This window comes from Protopterus annectens, chromosome 6.part0 (genome assembly GCF_019279795.1).
Source record: "Protopterus annectens isolate FY-2018-M chromosome 6.part0, PAN1.0, whole genome shotgun sequence".
Taxonomy (NCBI): domain Eukaryota; kingdom Metazoa; phylum Chordata; order Ceratodontiformes; family Protopteridae; genus Protopterus; species Protopterus annectens.
In genome coordinates, this window is record NC_056737.1 from 324783655 (window position 1) to 324803877 (window position 20223).

At 38.8% G+C, this 20223-nt stretch overlaps 1 protein-coding gene across 2 annotated transcripts in view; it reads left to right on the forward strand.

Annotated features, from left to right (window-relative positions):
• HAUS2 (HAUS augmin like complex subunit 2) overlaps positions 1-20223 on the forward strand; it is a 329909-nt gene that overhangs the window by 79172 nt on the left and 230514 nt on the right. For both annotated transcript variants that reach the window (XM_044074083.1, XM_044074084.1), the window contains exons 4-5: positions 2210-2279; positions 9674-9806. In XM_044074083.1, the coding sequence (XP_043930018.1) occupies positions 2210-2279; positions 9674-9806 (203 nt within the window). The remainder of the gene's footprint in view (positions 1-2209; positions 2280-9673; positions 9807-20223) is intronic.

Consider the following 20223-nt stretch of genomic DNA (forward strand, 5'->3'; position numbering starts at 1 on the left):
TCTTCATTCACCATTAAGTCCCATCTGCCCATTGTTTGGAGAGTCCTATATTTTGCCAAATACAGTTTGGCTGAAGGATGTGACCATTGATAGCATTTTCTCCTCACTCTTAAGTATAGTGCCCTAGCGTTAATGTAGTAATCCCCCCTTTATCTGTGGCTAAAGAATCCCCCCAGACACAAAAATATTTTCCTTAACACTGTAGAATATCCTGTTTGTAATTTTCTGAAAGTTTCTCCCTTAACCTCCTCTCCTATTTTTAAGCAGGTACTATGCGTGATATGCACAGCTTGTCTTAACATACTTTGTCTTGCTTTTATGCAGTATAATTGCCTTCTCTTTTGAACCACCTCGTTTGTTACATTCTTTAGGGGACACGTTTTTGCCACTAAAATAAATGTAGTGGGTATAAAACTTTAACTCTTTGTTTCCCTGTGCAGTACATCTAAGCATTTACTTTGTTCAATGCACTTTTCTTCTGTACTTTTGTACAGTGTTAAGAATACTTTCTCAAACATAGCTTGATGTCCTTTGTAAATGCTCTGCCAAGGTCTTGTTTATTTTTTATTTTTTTACTTGCACTGATTTAATACCGGACCAAATAAAGACCATTTCCGAGGTTATGCTAATACTTTTTGTAATGGGGAAAACATGAAGGAACCAGTGTTTGCTCTTTTTCTAAATCAGCTTGTGGCTTCTCCCACCGTTGGACTACCCCTTTTTTATTAACAGTTGGATGTATTCTTCGTATTAACGGTGATCACCTGTTGAACAAAAGTTTTGGCATGGTTTGCCTGGTTGTCTCTACCATACGTTTTTGAGTCTTGTCTTAAAGACTGCTTACTTTGCTTTATTGCCTTTGCATTGATTGGTTTCTGGCAGTGGAGAGAAGAAAAAAAAAGTATAATTGAACGTGTCCTGGTTGGATTTTGTTTTGTATAGTGGTTTTACTTGCAGGTGACCATGTTTGATGCATTGCAGTAGCTGTTTGATTACCAGCATTAAATCCCACTTGTATTTGGAATACCTAATCTACTACCAAGATCATAAAGATATCTTCTGCAAGTTATCTTTGTCTTGTGAGTATGTTTTTTTACAAGTGAAACCCAGTTCATAACAATATGCATGCTGTGTTAATGAAGGAGCAGGGATGCTATGACTGGGTAAGAGCAGGCATCCCCCCACCCAGAAATGTGGTGTGTGAGAGCTAAATTTTTAGAACTATGCGAGAAGGCACAGAAGTAGTTACGTGGTATTTTACCTATTGCAGGATAATCTCTTGAAGGTCAGTCAGAATCAAGAATGGTCTCACTTGTTTATTGATAGAGAGAGAAGGATGCTGACTTAGCAAATGCTTCACAGAAAAAAAAGTCAACAAAAAGCCATGGGTCCGGTGAGGAACTCTTTGTGCACTGTGGAAGAAAATGCATTCACCCTGGAAGAAAGGCAGGAGGAGGCACATTATGTTAATGTGTAAGCACCTCAGGGAAATTTAATACATTATTGCTTGGCCACAACATCTTTCAGAAGAGGCTGTAGTCTTGAATAAAGAGATGGGCATAAATTGGAAGATTGAGGGAAGACTGATAAGTTAAGAAATATATTTGCATAGAAATTTGGTAGATACATGAAAAAATGTTCTCTTTGAGAACTTGTGGAATCTGAAGCTGTAGTTGAGTTCAGGAATGGTGTTGGGACAGAGAGTGAGTGGAATGTTGGATGAAGTAAGATACTAGATTAAAAAACTGCAGCTTTTCTACAAAGTACAGAAGTGAGCAGACTAAACGGGCCAAGTAATATTCTTGACTGGAATGCAGAGTCTGTCATCAGGTAATCTGAAGAGTTAGTTTATTCTTGCACAGTTTTTGGTCTGTATGCATGCAAGAACAATTTCCATTAAGAAAAGTCCTTGTATGTAGCATGCACTGCAATTCATCACTTCACTAATTTCATGACTATGTGCACTTCTAGAACTGGGATTGAAACAATACATGGTAAGTTTGGGTTTGAATGTCCTTAATTTCAGGCAAAGTTATTTCATTACGTTTCACATTGTTGGTTATCTTCATGAATTTGTATTGTAGTTCCTATTAGTTTAAAAATATGAACATTATCCATCTCTTGCTTCAGATTTAATGAACTGTAGTCTTCTTTATTTCAGCAGGTGTTGTAATTATTCTTTTCAACATTACAAAATCTTATATTTCAGAAAACACTGGAACTAGATCTTCTGTGGCTACAGCAGGAAGTAGCAGATATTGCCCATCCATATTATTTGGGTAAGTGATCTTGTGGTTTGGTGTGTCGTTCATTGCTGGAAATGTAGGGGTACCCGTGCTTGTATTGTTGCTTTGTGGTGAGTTTTCAAAACCTTGTATGAGAAATGGTCTTCATTTTCTGATGGACTTGAAGGCGTTAGGATTTCTCTGTGATGGCACCCCAGCCTTGATAGGTTATCTTGCAGTACTTGCTGTGTTAGTCCATTTGTATCGCAGTTAAGTAATTCACAGGGAATGTTCCTGAACTTGCAATACATGTCAAACTTAAATTTGTAAACAAAATAAACGTGTGTTATATTTAGTCGTCCGTGCTGCACAAGTTTATAAAGATTGATGACCCATTAAATATTTTGACTGTTAAGAAACAAATTTGCTGCTTCTGCACTTTTTCCTTACTTTTCTGCTCACATAACTATGAAGGACTGACTGGGTTTATGATGAGGGTGGATTACTAGGTAAGCTGTTCATTAAAGAAGAATGCTAGCTGCTTTACGAGAAGATTCTCCTGCTTCCCCATTTTGGGTACTAGCTAGGCTATATGTTAGAGATGAATACCAGGAAACTGGCTGCTGCATGAGCAGCGCTCCTTACTGTTCTTCATGGGCAGGGAAATCACTAGGTAAGACTGTATGTTACTACAGAACACCAGTAAAATGTCTGTTGCAAAACTACTACCTTTGCTTGCCCCCCGGTATACAGGTGTGTGTGTGCATTTGAACAGAGGTTTTCTGGGTCATATTGTGGCTTTACAGCATCCCATTAGACTTTGTTTTGGTGTGTCTTGTTAATTAAAAGCTCAGTGGAGAATGTTGATTAAGTGACCTCTGATTAATTGCAGTTCTTTGGTTTTCTTCCTTATTCTAATTGTATGCAGACAGATTAATTAACAGTACTGTGAATTACCTGTAGGTCTGTGTGCAGTATGGATGTGTGCATCCTACAATGGACTAACATCCCATGCAGAACTGGTGCCTTTTATTATGCCCATTGTTTGCTGCGTTAGGCTTTTCTTCCCCATAGCCCTAAATAGGATAAGTGAGTACTACGAATGAATGATTAATTATATGCTTCCCTTGTGTATGCATCTTTTGTGGGGACTGGGCGTTGTGGAAGAGAATGATCTTTGGTTCATTTGGATTCTGCTTCTTGTGACTGGCAGCTTTAGTTAAGGGATTTTAAAATTACATTTTCATCAGAAATAAAGGTCTGTAGGTCACCTAGTCTGTGCTCTTTTCTTTGCCCATTGGAAAGAATACAAGTTTTGAAGATGGGTACATAGAAGTGAACACAGAACTATTCATGTGTGTGTCTATGTGTATGTATGTGTATGTATATGTATGTATATATATATATATATATATATATGTATATGTGTATATATATATATATATATATATATATATATATATATATATATATACGTGTGTATGTATTTGTATATATATTATGGCAATTGTTACTCTGAGATGGGGTGGTTGGACCTTTTGTTCTGAACTACTTAACTCTTCCTACTCCTTTCCTTAGTTTGCCTTTTCTTTTTCCAGTTACAGCATGATATATTTATGTTTAAGCGTATTCTGTTTAACAGTAGTGTTTTGGGTATGAGCTTGTTTTAGGGGGGGTGAATGATACAGTCTTCTGATGTTTCTGAATGCTAAAGTGTATGGTATGTTGCAGTGCTTTTTGTTAAAATTATGCAGTATGCTAACGCCTTAAACAAAACTGATATGCAAATGTCAGTGGTATTCATTTTTAAGAATACATTTGTTGTTCAATGTATTTAGAAAGGTGTGGGAGATGCATTTTGTTTTAAGTTTGTTCTTAGGGATCTGTTTTAGTTTAATCAAGAAAACCACTCTTAGTAGTTCTGCATAACAGACCTAAAATGCTTTTGGAGTATAAACACTCATACTTTAGGTTACATCTTTTACTAGAGAGAGGGGATAAGGAGGCTGGGCAGTTACAGATGACATCAGGGAATGCCACAGATGGATAAAGGTGAAGTATTGGAAGAGAGCATAGAGGAGATGATTGGTAAGCCATGCAAATGTGGAGCAGGACTCCAGTTGAGATTTGTGGAGAGGTTGGGGATATGGAGCCGGCTGGAGAGAGGATTGCAGTGGCAAGTTTAGAAATTTGGGTAGATAACAGGATTGAAAAGATCAGTTCAAGAATGCAGTGGCATTGGTCACAGGACAGGAAGGATGTGAGTGGTAAAATTAAATATGGAGGATGGGGAAATAAGGCATCATCTGAGGTAGTGGGGGGATTACTTCAGGATAGAGGTTGTAATAGGTTGGAAAATTTTTAAGGAAAGCAGCAGGCAAGCAAGGAAAGCATATGAACAAGTCAGCAGGATGGAAATGATGGGGGGAGGGGGGATTGAAAAGGGTCAAAAGCAGCAGCTGCACAGGAGTGGAGCAGATGGAAAGAAACTAAGTAAGGGAAGGAGTGGGAAGAAAATGACGAGTCAGAGCACCAGCACAGGACAGGAGAGCTTGAATGTATACTAGAACAGAGCCATCATGCTAGGGAGGAGGATCATTGAAGAAATGTTAGCTGTGGCAGCCCTGGGAAAGCAAAGTCTAGAGCAAAACGAAAGACTTCTGAGAGTGGTAGAGGACTTTGTCTCTAGTAGTTTAAGCTGGGATAGTAGGCAAAAGAAGAAAAGCCTCATTGATGTGGCGATGGCCTTGGGTTGACAGTAGTTGTGGCAAGGACAATAGTGTTAGCTGTGAAGTGTAGTGAGCCAAGCAGTATGGGACCCTTGTCAGAAGTGTTTTGCAAAGGAGGTAAGGCTTAGTATGTAAATCATCTGGGGCAAGAAATGGGGGAGGCAGGCAACAATTACAGGTAGTGTGGAACTGCGAAAGATCTGTGAGGATGTGGAATTATCTAGTGCAGATGTTATTAATGTCAGCCTTCAAGGGACCACAACACTAAAAGAGGAGATCGAAAGGTACTTTTAAGTCCTCAGTACCTTTTATTCAGCTGTAGATGGAGAAATATAAATGGGGATTATGAAACGGGAGGAAGGACTCAAAGTACGGGTTGAGAAAAATGCATCAGCTGAAGAAAGGGCAGAACAATACCTAAGGCTAATAGAGCTGCAAGTTAACATAGAAGAGATAAAATGTGTTGACTAGTGGATACCTGGACAAATGATGAGGGACTGGATATGTGGTGATTTCAGGTTTTAAAGTATTCAGGAAAGATAGAAAAAGGAGAAGGAATATCAGTTTCTGTAAATGAGGGACTGAATGCAGTACATTGGATGAAGCAGAGGGGAGAGAGAAAATGCACTGAAATTTGTTAATTGGCTGTAAAGATTGAATGAAGGGGGAGGTGGGAGGTAGGTGCCTGGGCAACACTAATAAACCCAGAATGCTGCCATACAACTCTGAGATTATCTGAGACACTTTTGGCAAGTGGAAGCCAAAAAAGTGGTGGTAGTGATTGAAGGCTTCAACTTGTGACAGACTGCAGTGTCTCAGATTCTGTGGTGGGCAGAGAGAATGAAATATGAAAGTATTTATTGAGGAAGAGTTTGTGCAGAAATTGAGGACAGGCAGGTAAAAAAAATATTAAAGATGTTTGTGCTGGTGTGTGTATAGAGTTTAATTGGAAGGCATCTGTGTGAATTTCTGTCTAGCTAATAGTGACTGTGCAACAGCATGTTTCAAATTGGGGATTGGAATTAAGTAAAAGCAAAAACAGAAGGTAAACTGTAGGTGGCCAAACTGTGAAACTGGATGTCAGCAAATGCATACCTCAATACCAAAAAGGGGAATGGTGAGATGGAGTAGCTGAATCATGGAGAACAGTTAAGGGGGCTCTTGTGACAGTAATTGTGAAAGTTTTTTTTGCTGCCAAGCAAAGGGCAAAATAAATGGAAAAAGTGAGGGTATAGTTTGATGAAGGGCTGTATTATGGCTAGAAAAAGGGCAGCCAAGATAGTAAGGAAGGCAAAGTCAAGAGATTAGAAAAATGGCTAGTAGAAGGAAATAAAATAGTAAAAATCTTGTTAGATATATAGAAGAAATAGAATCACAGTAGAGGAGTTAAGGAACTAGTAGAGGAAAGCAGTGGACATGACTCAGTCCCACATGCTGGCTACAAAATGACTTCACAATCGCAAGGGCGATGGTACTGGAAAAGGTTGAGATGATAGGAACAGATAGCTGGATGGGTGGGGAAATGGGGAAAAGGTTATGAAAGAGTTAAGGCATTAAAACAAGAATAAAGATCGTAGTCTAGAAGAATGAAGCAATGACTTTACATTATAAAACATCCTAGAAATGTAAGTGTATTCTTCCTTGAAGCTATTTAATCAATCTCTGAGAGAAGGGGAGATACAATGAGTATCATGTATTTATATTGCTTTAAATATTTTCTCTTCCTTCCTCTCGTCCCTTTGATGGGACTGCGAAGCCTTGCCATGCAGACTTGACAAGACCCACTAGGTCCAGGCATTTTACTCATCAAGTGATCCACTAGAAGCTTTGGTATGGTTATGTAACTTTCAGAGTATGGTAATATGCACGTGGAAATTGAAGGAATTAAAATTGTCGGGGTCTAAGCTTCGGTCTGTCAGTCAGGTTCAGTTTTTGAATGTGCTGGCTGTAGAGTATTAAGCAGCGCTCTTAATTTTCTAGAAGTCACTCCCCCCACCCTCCCCCCCAGACATTAGGCTGTAGGACACTATAGGGCAGGTAGCCTGGTGGCAGTTTATTGTAACCCGACTACCAGACAGCCATGGACAATGCAAGCTCTGATGGTCAAATCACCAAAAAAAAAAAAGTGGTGAAACAAACATACTGCCCAAACATCACACACAGTAAAATGACAACACACATTGCCTAATATCGGAGACCTCACAAAGGCAGAAAAGCATTCTTGCAGGGTTGCTTCCCGAGTCTCCCATGTAGGAGACTGTACCCCACACCCCTTTGCTTATATATATGGACTCCAACCTTACACAAATGGAGGAAGAGAAGCAGTTGCTAGTATACAGTACTGCCTGTTTCTGCTTCAGCATGCTCATATGATCTCAAACTCTATAAGCAGCACTGTAGTGCTTTTCAGTGATTAGGACTTGAGTCACCAGTGTTAACTTCAGAAGAATGCCATTTGACTGAATCTAGTGCATCGTTTTGCACTGACTGGGTTCTCGGTCAGGTGTCCTGTACCACAGTATCCACCTTTAGGTAAATGCCCTCAGCCCTTTGAGTTGAAGACTGCAGACCAGTGGAGAGGAGAATGGAGAGCACTGGCAGAATTAGAGAGCAAGTTGTGTTCCAGAATTAAGTGTGAAAACCTGATCTAACAGAAATTGAGATTAAAGGGTGGTAATAAGTACTGAGGTGCAGCTAGAATGTTAAACCTGGAACTTAATGCGTAGTACTGTAATTGTCATTTAATATCTTGAAGTGTCATGCCATGGGTTTTCTGTAGTGCACGTTACTGAAAGAATTGCTCTTCAGAACTGTGATTTTTCTTGCATGGTAAATGAACTGTAAAATTATACATCACCACCTTCCTTTTCCTGTTTGCTAACTAGAAGCACACAAGAAACCAAATCTCTCCTCCCAAAGCTCCATGACATAGCCTTCATACGACTTAAAATCTATAAGCCCTAAGAAGTGGTACATTCAGCATTTAAAATACTGATTTGGAAAACCTGGAAAATGGAAATGTGAAGACTGTGGATGGAAAGCTGTGTGTGTGTGTGTGTCTCTATCCTAATGCATGTGTGTGCATGCATTAAGTGACTTTTTTGAATGTAATTATAAAGATGAAATCAGATAAAATTGTTTTAAATAAAAATGGAATTCTATAAATCTAAATCTGGAAAGGGTATCAAGCTATGTACAAAAAATATGGAGTACATAACATTCTCAATGTATTTAAATGAGAAGTCCACCCAGATACTGGGAAAATGTAATTCATTATTTCATTATGTAGTAATATTTTATTCTACTAACTCTTTGCATCATTTACAGTTGCATCCCCAAATGGCCTGATGTGAGTCTACCATATTTAATAAATTTTATTTTTCATAGCTTTCCACAGTGTGATTTGTAGCTTTATTCCCATATGGAATGGTTTAGACATTATTTTGTTTGTTTTGTCCTAATGAATTGATTTGTTTGCAGCGTTATGAATTAGTATCTTCCTATAATGTGTCAAGAGAGTATCTGTGTTTCTTTTTCATGGATACACACTGATTTGTGCCATATATAATGTACTTATTCCACAAATCCTATTTAAATTGCAGGTTTTTGCAATGTCTTGATTGCAGTTCATAACAAATTACCTCCCCACCCCAACAGTATCACCTAAGGTACGAGGCTGTCTCTCATTCACATGGTTAAACCTGTACAATCTTTTGCAACTAACCATTGTCACTTTTCAAAACCAGGTATTGCATGCTTTTAACAGCTTTCTGGCATCTAGTCCGGGCTAGTGACTCTTTGGTGTCCATGTAGTTTAAAACACATTTTGCAAAGTAAAGCAATATGTCATTTGAAAAAAAAAAAAAAAAAAGGTGAAGTTGGCTGTCTGTTGCTGCCTTTGATAGGAAATGGACAAATTAAGATGAAATTGATATTTCTTTAACTTTGGGCTCATAGCCGGCCTTAGGTATAGGCCAACTAGGCGGCCGCCTAGGGCACCTCTCTAGCAGGGGCGCTTTACCAGTATTTGTTTGGTGAAAGTAGACCAGGATGGGGGCACCAGGTGGTGTGGTGGGGGTGCCCTGGAGCTCTTTTGCCTAGGGCACCAGTTGAGCTAAGGACGCTCCTGGGCTAAATATGTTACAGGAGAAATGCTGTTGTTGCAGGAGACCAAAGGGATAAGAGGGTGGATTTGTGCTTAAAAAGAGACAGGAGAAAGGTGCAAAAGCAATTCATAAATGGGGAGACTTATCCTATTGTGGGCAGTAGGTAAAAGAGACCTTTTGGTATGAAGTTTGGATGACCCTTCAAAAATGGAAGCCCATAGTAAGAAATTGACTAATTCACTGGCTTCAAATATAGCAGAGTCTTAATTGTCTGTGTATGCATTGTCTGTGCCACTGAAGGAGGTGTGTACTTGAAGAATGAATTACAGTTGCTGGTAATCTCTGTATTCATAAAAGTTGTAAATTGTTATTACCATGGAGTTATAAATTATGTGTTTTAATGAATATTTGATCTTGTCTTTAGTATATGTTTTAATGAATACTTGATCTTGTCTTTAGTGTGAAGACTTTTAAGTCCCTTTGTTTAAAATGGACTTAACAGTTGCTCAGCTTGTAAATAAAAAAGCCAATTGGGGATTAGAAAATCACTGTAAGGGGCTTAAGTAATAGCCCTGTTATGATAACCTCCATCTTTGTGTTATTTGCTTTCTAGAGAAAAAGTTACAGATCCTACAGGAAATGAATAGCCACCTAGAAAGTGTGTTGAAGGAAAAGCGATCCCTAAGACAGCGACTCATGAAACCACTGTGCCAGGAGAGTCTTGCTATTGAGGCCAGTTTCCACAGGTCAGTTTATAATGGAAATTCTACAGCACTTTGCCACTTTTTCTTTAAAATTCTAATTATAGTCCTGGAGTATGACAAAAGTAGTAGTGAGTTACACTGTGCATGTTATTAATATTGTGCTTTTCTTGTAACATGTAATGACTTGTACTCCATAAATCTGTTTAGAGTCGTATACTAACATGCATTTTTTTTTTCAGTTTATAAAGCCAATTTGTGTGCCAGATTTGAAATTCACATCCAGAGTGTTGTGCCTTTTTGTGTTTGCTAATGATAATTTTCCATTGTAATTTTTCCACAGTTCTTCAGCAGAATAGTTCTGATCTCTATTGTGAATATTCCTCACGCAGGATTCATTATACTCCCCCTCTGTTAGTCCTGTTTACAGTGGGATTATTGGGTAGCTGTTTCCACCACCAGCCCCCTTCTTTGCTGCAAGCAGTTTTTTTCTTAGCCTTATCTATCCTTTGAAGCTATCTATGTCTATTTGCAGTGGTAAACTTGAGAACAGACTTGTTTTAAGAGTGGAATATTATACATCAGAATAAACCTTATGTAGACTGAAATTTCACAGTAAAACTGAGCAATAATAAACTGCTTTAATGCCTCGCTAACCTCCAGTCATCATATGAAATTGTATAATTTAAAGTATAGTATAGTTAATCATTTTACAGTTATCTTTAAATCATATGTACACATAAATTTAGCTAGTGAACATATGCATAGTACATTGATATGAGAGTTGTCAGTATCTAAATTTAATGACCACACAAAATGAATGTAACATAGATTATGTATGCATAGTTCCACAACTAAAAGTGGTACATTACATGAACTGAGTGTCTGAGAAGTAAAGTGGTGCTGGGTGAGAATGTTGAAGCAGCTGTGAAAATGCTATTTTCGAGATGCAGATGGTGAAAATGGCATTTGCACTTTTCCTCCCTTTTGGGAGGCAACCCCTTCCAGAATCACTACACCTCGAAAAAAAGATTATTACCTCTGTGTAGCACACCTTTCTTTTTTCATTAGTTTTTTTTTCTTGTGCTTCTGTCTCACTGTCCACCAAACCAGTGTCCCATTCCTATTTAAAGCCAGCTCCATGGGACAGAAGGATGGAACTTTGGTTTAAGTAGCAAGTTACGATGCTAGAGAAGTTTGATAGAGTGGGAGAGAGTTTTCACCCATCCTAGATGCTGGAAAAGTAAGGCCCATTGTGATAGTGCCACCTAAGAGACTTAAAGTGGGTAGTTTAGCAACTCAAAATAACTAAGGTTGGCATGTGTGCGTGCATGTATGCATGGTAGCGCACACCACTGCTATGCCATTATTGCAGGCTCCACTTCACTAGTTGCATCTAGAATCCCCCAGGCGTAGAGTGAAAAAAGTAAGCTGATACATTTTCACAGTGCTTGATGTGGTTGGTTGGTTGGTTGTCTTTATTTGAAACGTAAAAAAGATTTAGGTGTAATTTTTAAGAAGCAAAGTTTCAAATTAAAGCAGTATTGATTGGTTGTGACAGTATTCTACATTTTTGAAATGGCATGAAAAGTAATGAGGATTTTTGAAAAGGGTAAGTGTACTAAGAATGAATGGTAAATGGTGCCCTGACATAATAAATGTGACGATTCTGGGATGATTTGATTATAGGTTAAAGAAGTGGACGCTGTGTTGAGTTTGTAAAGCATGATTGGCAATGCTTGATTGGACTGCTAACTGCTTATATATGATGCATTGAACTGTTTACATTTGTTGATTGTGAAATACTGAGATGTTGAACAGACAACAAATTGAAGGTTGAGAGAAAATGTCTGAGACATGCTCAGACTTTTTGCAACAGTTTGTGTCGAGTGAGGATAAAGCCTGGAATTTTATTTTTTTAAATATCTTAATTAACATCACGTACTGCATAGTAACATGCAGATATAAAAGAGAAAAATAAACCATTACATTTTTTCTTTGTACACATTATGCATGTATACTTTGTGTCTTAATAATTTGCTTGGAGATAAAATTTGAGACTGGTTGTTTTGTATTGGAGGGTGAAGGGCTTGATTTTGTTGGATTCTGCCAAAGTAAAGATTGCAATTTTCATGCAAAAGGTTTTGAGACTATTGTTAACCCGTTCACTTTGGAGCAGCTGAGAAAATGCTGTCTGCTTACTTCCACCACAGGAACAACAATGCAGCCTGAGTTCATTTTCAGGTAAACCATTTGTAAGACCATACAGAAAACAAATATCTTGGTGATCTCCTATCCACAGTGCGTTATTCTTTTGATAAGGTTCATTATTTGCAATAATGTTGCAGAGGTACACACCTACCAACCAGGAAAACACCAGCTGACACACTGTCAGAATGGCAATGGGTACAATCACTGTAAACAGATGCATTCATGCTCTAGCCAAAATACTGCATGAACGGATACTGACAAGGGGCTACAGAAAGGACACATGTAAAGAGAGAAAGCAGGTACAGGACCGCCACTCCACTAATGAACCCAGGACAGGCATGGGGCTTCTGTGGCACTGAAGGGCATCTGAAGTGTCCCATACCTGTGCTGGGTACCCACTCAAACTGTTGAGACCAACACTGTCTCATGACTTCCTTCAGTGTCAGTAGTCCGCCTTACTTCTGCTTTTTCCATTTCCATGTGTCTTTTCAGCAATGGCATAATGAATCAAAGGTGGGAATTGACTTAGTGTGATGCCTTTGCCTAAATACTTTTACTTTACCTGAATGGAGGGAAAGTGACAGGAAAGCTACACAGAGGGTACATGAAAAAAGAAGACTTGCTTATGCTTTTTCTTTTTCGTGTGTCATTTCAGAAAAGGATAAAAGGCATCACAGGGGTATCCTTGAAGCCATGCATATCCAGGAAAGCAGCACAATGGGACTGAGCTGAAGTCTTCCAAGTACCCTAATTCCATCCTGGATGATCCTAAGATTCATGGTGGTTAGCTATGACTACATACCTTTATTTCTATTGTACATTGCATAATGTACCTTTTCTGCTGTCAGCAATCTGCAAGACCTTTATGGCCGTGGTGCTCATTGTAGCATTCAACACACAGGTTGATCTTGTAATTTGGGCATCACCATGATAGTTATGCGCATTTTGGCACAGGTTTTGCATCTTGATTTCCATTATTTCAGTGGAAAGTGTGAGCCATGGTCAGATCGGCTCATGACCTCTGCGACAGTAATCTCTGTGCATGTTTTTGTCTTCTTGTAACTGGCAAGGAGATGCATATCTAGGTTCCTTTAAAACTGTAACTGTGTTGTCATAATAACGTCCAGATCATGACACTTGCTGGTGGCTGTTACTTTCACGAAATATAATGAAAGCATTCACTGTGGCCACATCCCATAAGAACCAGAAAAGGTACAGCCACCATTTGCGGGACTTTCTTGCAGTTGGATACTGTGTCCTGAGCTGATTGTCTCGGTCCACCTGATTTATGTAAGTGTTGTACATGTTTACAACTGGTGGATATAGCACCAGTGCCTTTGTTCCATCATGCTTTCTCCTGCTTGTGCTGGAGACTGGCATGGTTGTGTTACTGTTAGTTGACAACAGAAATATTGAGTTGCTGTCCTTCCATTCAGTAGCCAGCAGTGGGCCATTCTGCATCTGCTTGCAGTACCCTTGAGGTGCTTTAACAATGGCCTGCCTGTTGAATTTTAGAGGCCATCCTGACATATTAGTGCACATGGTTCCACAGCAGTATAGATCATCTTGCAGCAATTGCTGTGCCAAAGGGACATAGGTAAAGAAGATATCAAAAGTAAATGTGATGCTTCTTGCTAATCAGTCCCCTAGTTAAGTCAACCACAACTCAGTGTGCCAGTCCAACTTCTTTATTCTGCTCTGTCTTTCCAGTGTATACCTGGAATTCACGTATGCACCCATTGTGAAAGTCTGCCAGCACCTATACTTTAATGCCATACCTCTCTGGCTTACGAGGCATAAACTGTCTAAATGTCAAGCGTCTATGGAAGCAAACCATAGCTTCATCTACTACTGCCAAATGATGCACATTGTGCTGTTTCCTGAGTGCGTGAAGTACTGCATCTACTATTGACCGTACATGATGTAGCTTGTCATGACCCGCAGAGCCCTGTGCTAGGCTCAGGCAATTGTCATTGCAGTGGAAATGCTGCTGAATTTTTTTCAAACATTTCCCTCTCTCTGGTCATGTACTCAGCTTTTGGGAAGTGACCATATACATGGTGTGTTTCCCAGTACTGCCTGTATTTTGGAACATGTACAATAGACATGTATTCTGATAAAAAGAAATGTACATATATCTCTAGGACAAACAGGACTTCACCTCTTATCAGCCTTGCCTGTTGTGGCCTGCCTCTATATGTAGCATAACAATTAGTTTCATTGGCAATAAGGAAGTACAGCTCTTCTGGGAACATTAAGTTCATGAAGTCGTCCATCTCTGTGCTATATGAGTCCAAGTTGGTTACAGGGCCTACTGGACCTACAAAGTCATCAATGTGTACTGCTGTCAGGCATTTTTCTTACATGATCTTATGTGTTGGGTATGCTCAGTGAACCTTAGTGGGTCACCTGGTGCACTTTGGAATGGAGTGTCCTGTATAGTTCATAGATGGTGCTTTATGATCATTGGCAGAACCAACTGTATTGCATAGACTTGTGAGTGAAGTAGTAGGACATTCCACACTGAGGAACCATCATGTCCCTGCTTGACAAGGAGCTACTTCAACTCGGATGTAGTGGATTTTCTCCATCCCAATCCACATACTCTGGACTGCTCTGAACCTTAAGAGGTAAGAGGCACATCCTCATCTTTGTCAGCACTTGAATTGGCCTGGACTGTGGAGGACTTCATAGATCTGTCAGTGATACCATGCCCATTCTTTAACACAGATAGAGGCAATTCATCCTGTGTGTCAAAAATCAGATTGAACTTTATGACTGCTGGTGTGTGCACCAGCATTACTTAGGAGTGCAAGTGGTACCTCATCCTCACCATCAGTTGTCTGGTGTGCTGTGGCGCATCCCAGTGGTCCCTCTGGAATCCCTGGGACAGGGGCATCATCCTTATCAGTCACAATGGCCTTCTCACGGAGACGTGCCAGTGGAATCTTATTGTCTGTGTCGTAATCTTTGTCTTCACCCTGGTTTGCATTACGTTGTGTTAGGAGGTCCACATCCATATCTGAACCACTGCTACTATCATCAGAGTCCGTCTCCTCACCCAACAAGTAAATGTTGCTTGATTTCTCCTGAACAGATGGCATCTTCAGTGAGGGGCGTGTGGCCATACACTTGATATTAAATCTGAAAAACACAACAGTGTAGAACAGTATGATGTTACTTACCTGCACAGAGGTAGTTGGAAAGCAACACAGCAGAATACTGTATACTGAGAGTTTCCTGTATTACACAATTATACGATACAATGTTCAGTTGCAGTAATTCACAAAAAATATGAACTATATAACCACAATGGATACTTATTCTGCATCTTACAATGGAAACAATGGGAAAAAGAAAAGAAAGTGTATTGGGGGGGGGGGGTGACTTCTGCATGACTCCACATTGTCGGAAACCAAAATCTGGCATGAGGATTCATCAGTGTGGTAACAACTTTTCATAAATTAAATAACAGTGGCACCCACTGATAGCTTTACCTGACAAGTGATAATGAGTTAGTGTTGCACTGTAACTGCACATATTGTAAATTTAATAATGTGATAATGGCTTGCATTTCATTACTGCAAGGTTCTGCATGCTCAGACAGAGGCGATAATTGCTGCACATTACCTGTTAAGTAGACATTCATTACATTTGTGATGCAGGTGTAATGTAAAACGGAGTCATTACCATCTGTTAGGAAAAGACCAGAGTAATTCAGTAGTAGTAGTATAACACTTGTATATTACTGAGCCATTCCTCTCTCACAAATTGTACATGACTGACAAAGCCAGAAATATTTTTTCACATATCATGCTTACATCATTCTTTTCCAAAAGTCACAATGCCAAATCGATTTCTGAATTTAGGCCAGTTTCAAGCCTGACCACTTCTATGCTGTAACTTCAGGGACACTAAACCAGTACTGTATATATCTACTCTACCCTGAAATTAGCATGCTCAAACTTGAGATGTATTATAGCAGAGCTACCTGCTCATAACACTGTTTTATATTCTTAAAAACTTTCATATAATTAGGATTTGATGTAGAAATTTAGATTGCAGATATTTTTAAATTGGAAGTATTTGTTGTATCTTTGGATGAAGTATTGTGATTAATGCTCTTAATTGATGGTTATTTTAAATGGGAAATAAAGTAAACAAAAAGAAAGGTTGCCATATTCTTTAGTTATACAATATACGATGAAGTGCCAACATTGTATTACTTGAAGTGACAGAGACCATATGTGACAATATGGGTAAGGGTCACATCACAGATGCTCTTTTTCTAGACTTTGTACATCGTTAACATGGTGGATTAGGAGTTCCTCTTGAGGCACCTTAAAAGAAATTTCTGCTTAAGAAACAGCCCCTTAACAGTACTGAATTATAGCTGGAAAGGCTCAGTCCTTACACCTGGCACCTCTCTTGTTCAGCATTTACTTTTCTGATCTCCTGACCATAAGCAAATTCTTCTAGATAACCAAGTTTGCAGATAACTAAGTTTGCAGATAACTGTAAACTGGGAGTCACTGTCAAGTTCCCATCTGACACGCAAATCCTTCAGCAAGAACTTGCAAATCCTTCAGCAAGAACTTACACTGGTAGATATATAGTGTCCTTAAAATAGACTCCAATTAAATGCTAAAAAGTGTAGTACTGTCACAATTGGTAGACAAACCATCCTCATAACATACACCATATTCAACAGCCCACTACAAAATGAGAATGTCAAGACCTTGGAACATGAGTTGATACTTCTCCCTCTCTTTTGATTGTAATGTAATGATATCTTCCTTGTACTTAGCACAGCTATTTTCCAAAGAAATATCCAGATCTGAACAGGTAGTTGTACTTGACTAAGCCAAAAATCGACTACAATGCGCTCTTTGGGATGTACCTCCCTAGACATATCAAATAACTCCAAATGTTTCTAAGATCATCACTGGCTTAAAAAACCTAAACTACCAGAAAAACGTGGAAGTAGTGTCACTGTATTCATTATTTTACAGATTCTGTCAGATTAAAATTTTACAATTTCTGGCAATGGTTGAAAGTGATTCTCAATATTTTTTAATTTAAATAAAACTCAGTCAATATAGCCGAGTTCTTTTTAGTGGCTGGTTCATTGAGCTATTTATTTATTTACACTCCTATTAGGTAAGTGACTTTACTTTCACAGTGCAATACAAGCTAATGTTATGCAGTTTCACATTTTGCCTTATTAATTAAACATTTTAGGTCTGGCAGTTATGAACTATGAGCTGCTAATGAACTAGATCTTGTAATTCAGGGTTTGACTCCCTCAGGTCCATTTGCTTACTGAGTGACTAAGTAAATCAGTTAATCAGACAATGCCCTAAGGTCATCGTAAAATAAGTGTGCACCTAATGGTTTACCAGATTATTCAGTTTAAAAAATGTCCAAAATTACACTTCTGTGTGGTGGTCAGTCCTGGCACTTATTAACGGTATATGTATCACCATCAGCTATACCCTCTTAAGACTTCTGATGAATTTTCTGCTGTTATTAGAGATAATTATTTGAATATAACAAATGCAAACTAAAAATTAAATAGTAAATTACTGGTATGAGGGAAAAATAGGATGCTATAGGCTGTCATTGGCCAAGATTCTATAAACATTCTTGGCATACATGCAGCAATTCATATTTGAATCACTGTCTTAATCTCCCCTCTATAAGGATTTAGCTCTTAATTGATGGTTATTTTAAATGGAAACTGGGAGTTGCACTATTGCAGCAACATCAGGAACCAGAACTAAATAATCATGCTAGGAATAATGTATATACAGAAATATCTTGTGAAAAGAACAGTAACTAAAGGTGGTTACTCCCATTATCATGTAAATTGTGGAAATGCAGCTTGGAAGGATCCTAATGATAAATCAATGAGGATTAGTCAGTCAGTAATGCTAGACATTACAGTTTTATATTTTTTTTGTTCTTTAGAAAATGTACACAGATGTAAAACCTGTTGATCTATTAACTTTAAAAATGAATTACAGAGTAACATTCAGAATTATCCTTGATTCTGGCACTTTGTCCCTCCTTGTTTTTTGTTCTTGCGGGGTTTCTGAGCAAAGAAATTGGGAGTTGTACACTTCATGTGAACCCCCTTATCATTGTAATGAACATGCACCGAGTGTGATAAAGGAATGGTGTACTGGTGATACCAATGAAGTCAAGCAGGGACAACACTGTCTGGCAAGGGATAACTTTCAAGAATGTAGCCACATTAGGTAAGGACCAGATGCTTTTGGTAAATGTCAGACTATAATTCAGGTAAACATTTTAACCAGAATTATACAGACACATTATGCAGCAGAAGCATCAGCCAAATGTTTGCTGTATTACAGATGGTTTTACATTTTTCGTGTGAATCTGCTGCAACCATTGTCTTTTCCAATACATTATATTTCTATTGGAGCTTAGTAAGAACTCTTTTCCCCTATAAACAGCACAACTTCGTGTTAGTTTCTGTATAACATCAGCTGTCTTATTCCCATTCTGAATTAGTGAAGTTTAGCAGAATTTCAACATATCCTATTGTGAATTAGTTAGCTTCACTGGAAAAGTTGACACAGTTTCATTAAAACATGCCATACCCGGCAGAAAATATTCCAGTCATTGCCATCACAGAAAGATTGCTTTGGATAAAAACCTCACTCATGCTAAGTTCATTTCATCAGTATTAACAGTAGCTAAAATAAAATCACTTGCATCGTACTTATCTGCAACTCTTAGATGTAGTGCCCTTGTACTTGCAGGAACCAATTGGAAGGGAGTAAAGCTCACTAATGCAATCAGCAGTAGAGTAGAACACATCCTGTATATCATTTTATACTGGCCCAATTCCAACCAGAAGTACTAATTCTGCCAAATTCCTGGTAATAGCTAACGAACGGAAATGCCTCAGAGATCCTGGTCAAGTGTTGGTATAGTTCAAGACCGATACACAAACCAACCAGGAAGAGTAGTAGATTGGAGCTTATCTGCATCATATTACAGGTAGATTGAATCTGCAAACAACGCCACAAACCACAGACTTCCTTCAAAAAATCTAACAGCAGTATAATTGGAAGTGCCGCAGCAATGGAAAAAAAGATTACATGAAGAAGATGCAAGGCATTATGGGGCACGATTCTCCCGAGTGATAACTGCCAGTAGACTTGCCTTTGCTTGCTGCTTGTAAGAAATTAATTACTGTATAATAAATTCAGGGGAAATATACAGGCTTTGTGTGTGAAGAACAGATGGAAGAAGAAATTGGACATGGTACCCTGGGTAGCAGCTTTGGAGTAGTAAAAAAAAAAAATGTGAAAAAAAACTTTCCCTAACAGTAACACTATTCCATACAGTGTCTTTCTGTTTTGGGTTTGGTAGCTCAGGCTAAGAATGCTGGCCAGTTTGGATGGCAGCATGTTTTTTTTGTTGAATGACTGCTGTCCTCAACAAGAAGGGGAAAAAAAAGGTGAGCGAGGTGACAAATAATATCAGAGAAATAACAGGTAAATGAGAAAGAGAGGTACAGTAAAAGTCTTCTCCAAAGTGCATGCTGGTGATTACAGGACGTGAAGCAATATTTTTATAATCCAGTAAGTATGGATTTGAGGGGGGAAATAAGGAGCAATATCTCCATTGCAGCTGTACTGTACTCTTGAATTTTTTGGGGTTTCTTTCCACTGCTGTCTTCTCGGACAGTGACTGTGACAGCTATCTCCAGTCTTGCAACCCAATCGGCACACGGAACCGTTCTGACAAAATAGATCGAAGGCTCCAGTAGCAATGTAGGTAAACTCTACAAATGTCAGAAGAAGAAAGGAAATTGCTACTGCAGGACCCTCTATTTTGACAGAACAAAGAAAACTTGGTTCTGGGGGTGGAGGTGTTATGCAAGTGGCTGCTTGGATTGTAAGAATCCGATCGTCTGCCACCACTTGCTTCATACAGTGCGTACAGAATCTACTTGCTGTGATCAGAAGAAGAAACAGAGTGCATGGCAAGCCTATTTTCTCAAAAAAGTTAAATATGAGCATCTAACTCCACGCTGAAGACTAAGTTGTGAAGATAACTGACAAAATTCAGGTACTTTAACAGTGGAGCCAAAATATGACTGTAAAGTTACTTGTGCTTGTGGAAAGCACTCTGGTGCAACATCATACAATTCCTATTGCCTCAGAACATGCTTGGATTTAAGCAGGGAGGTGCCATGTGATGGTACTCAGAGTTA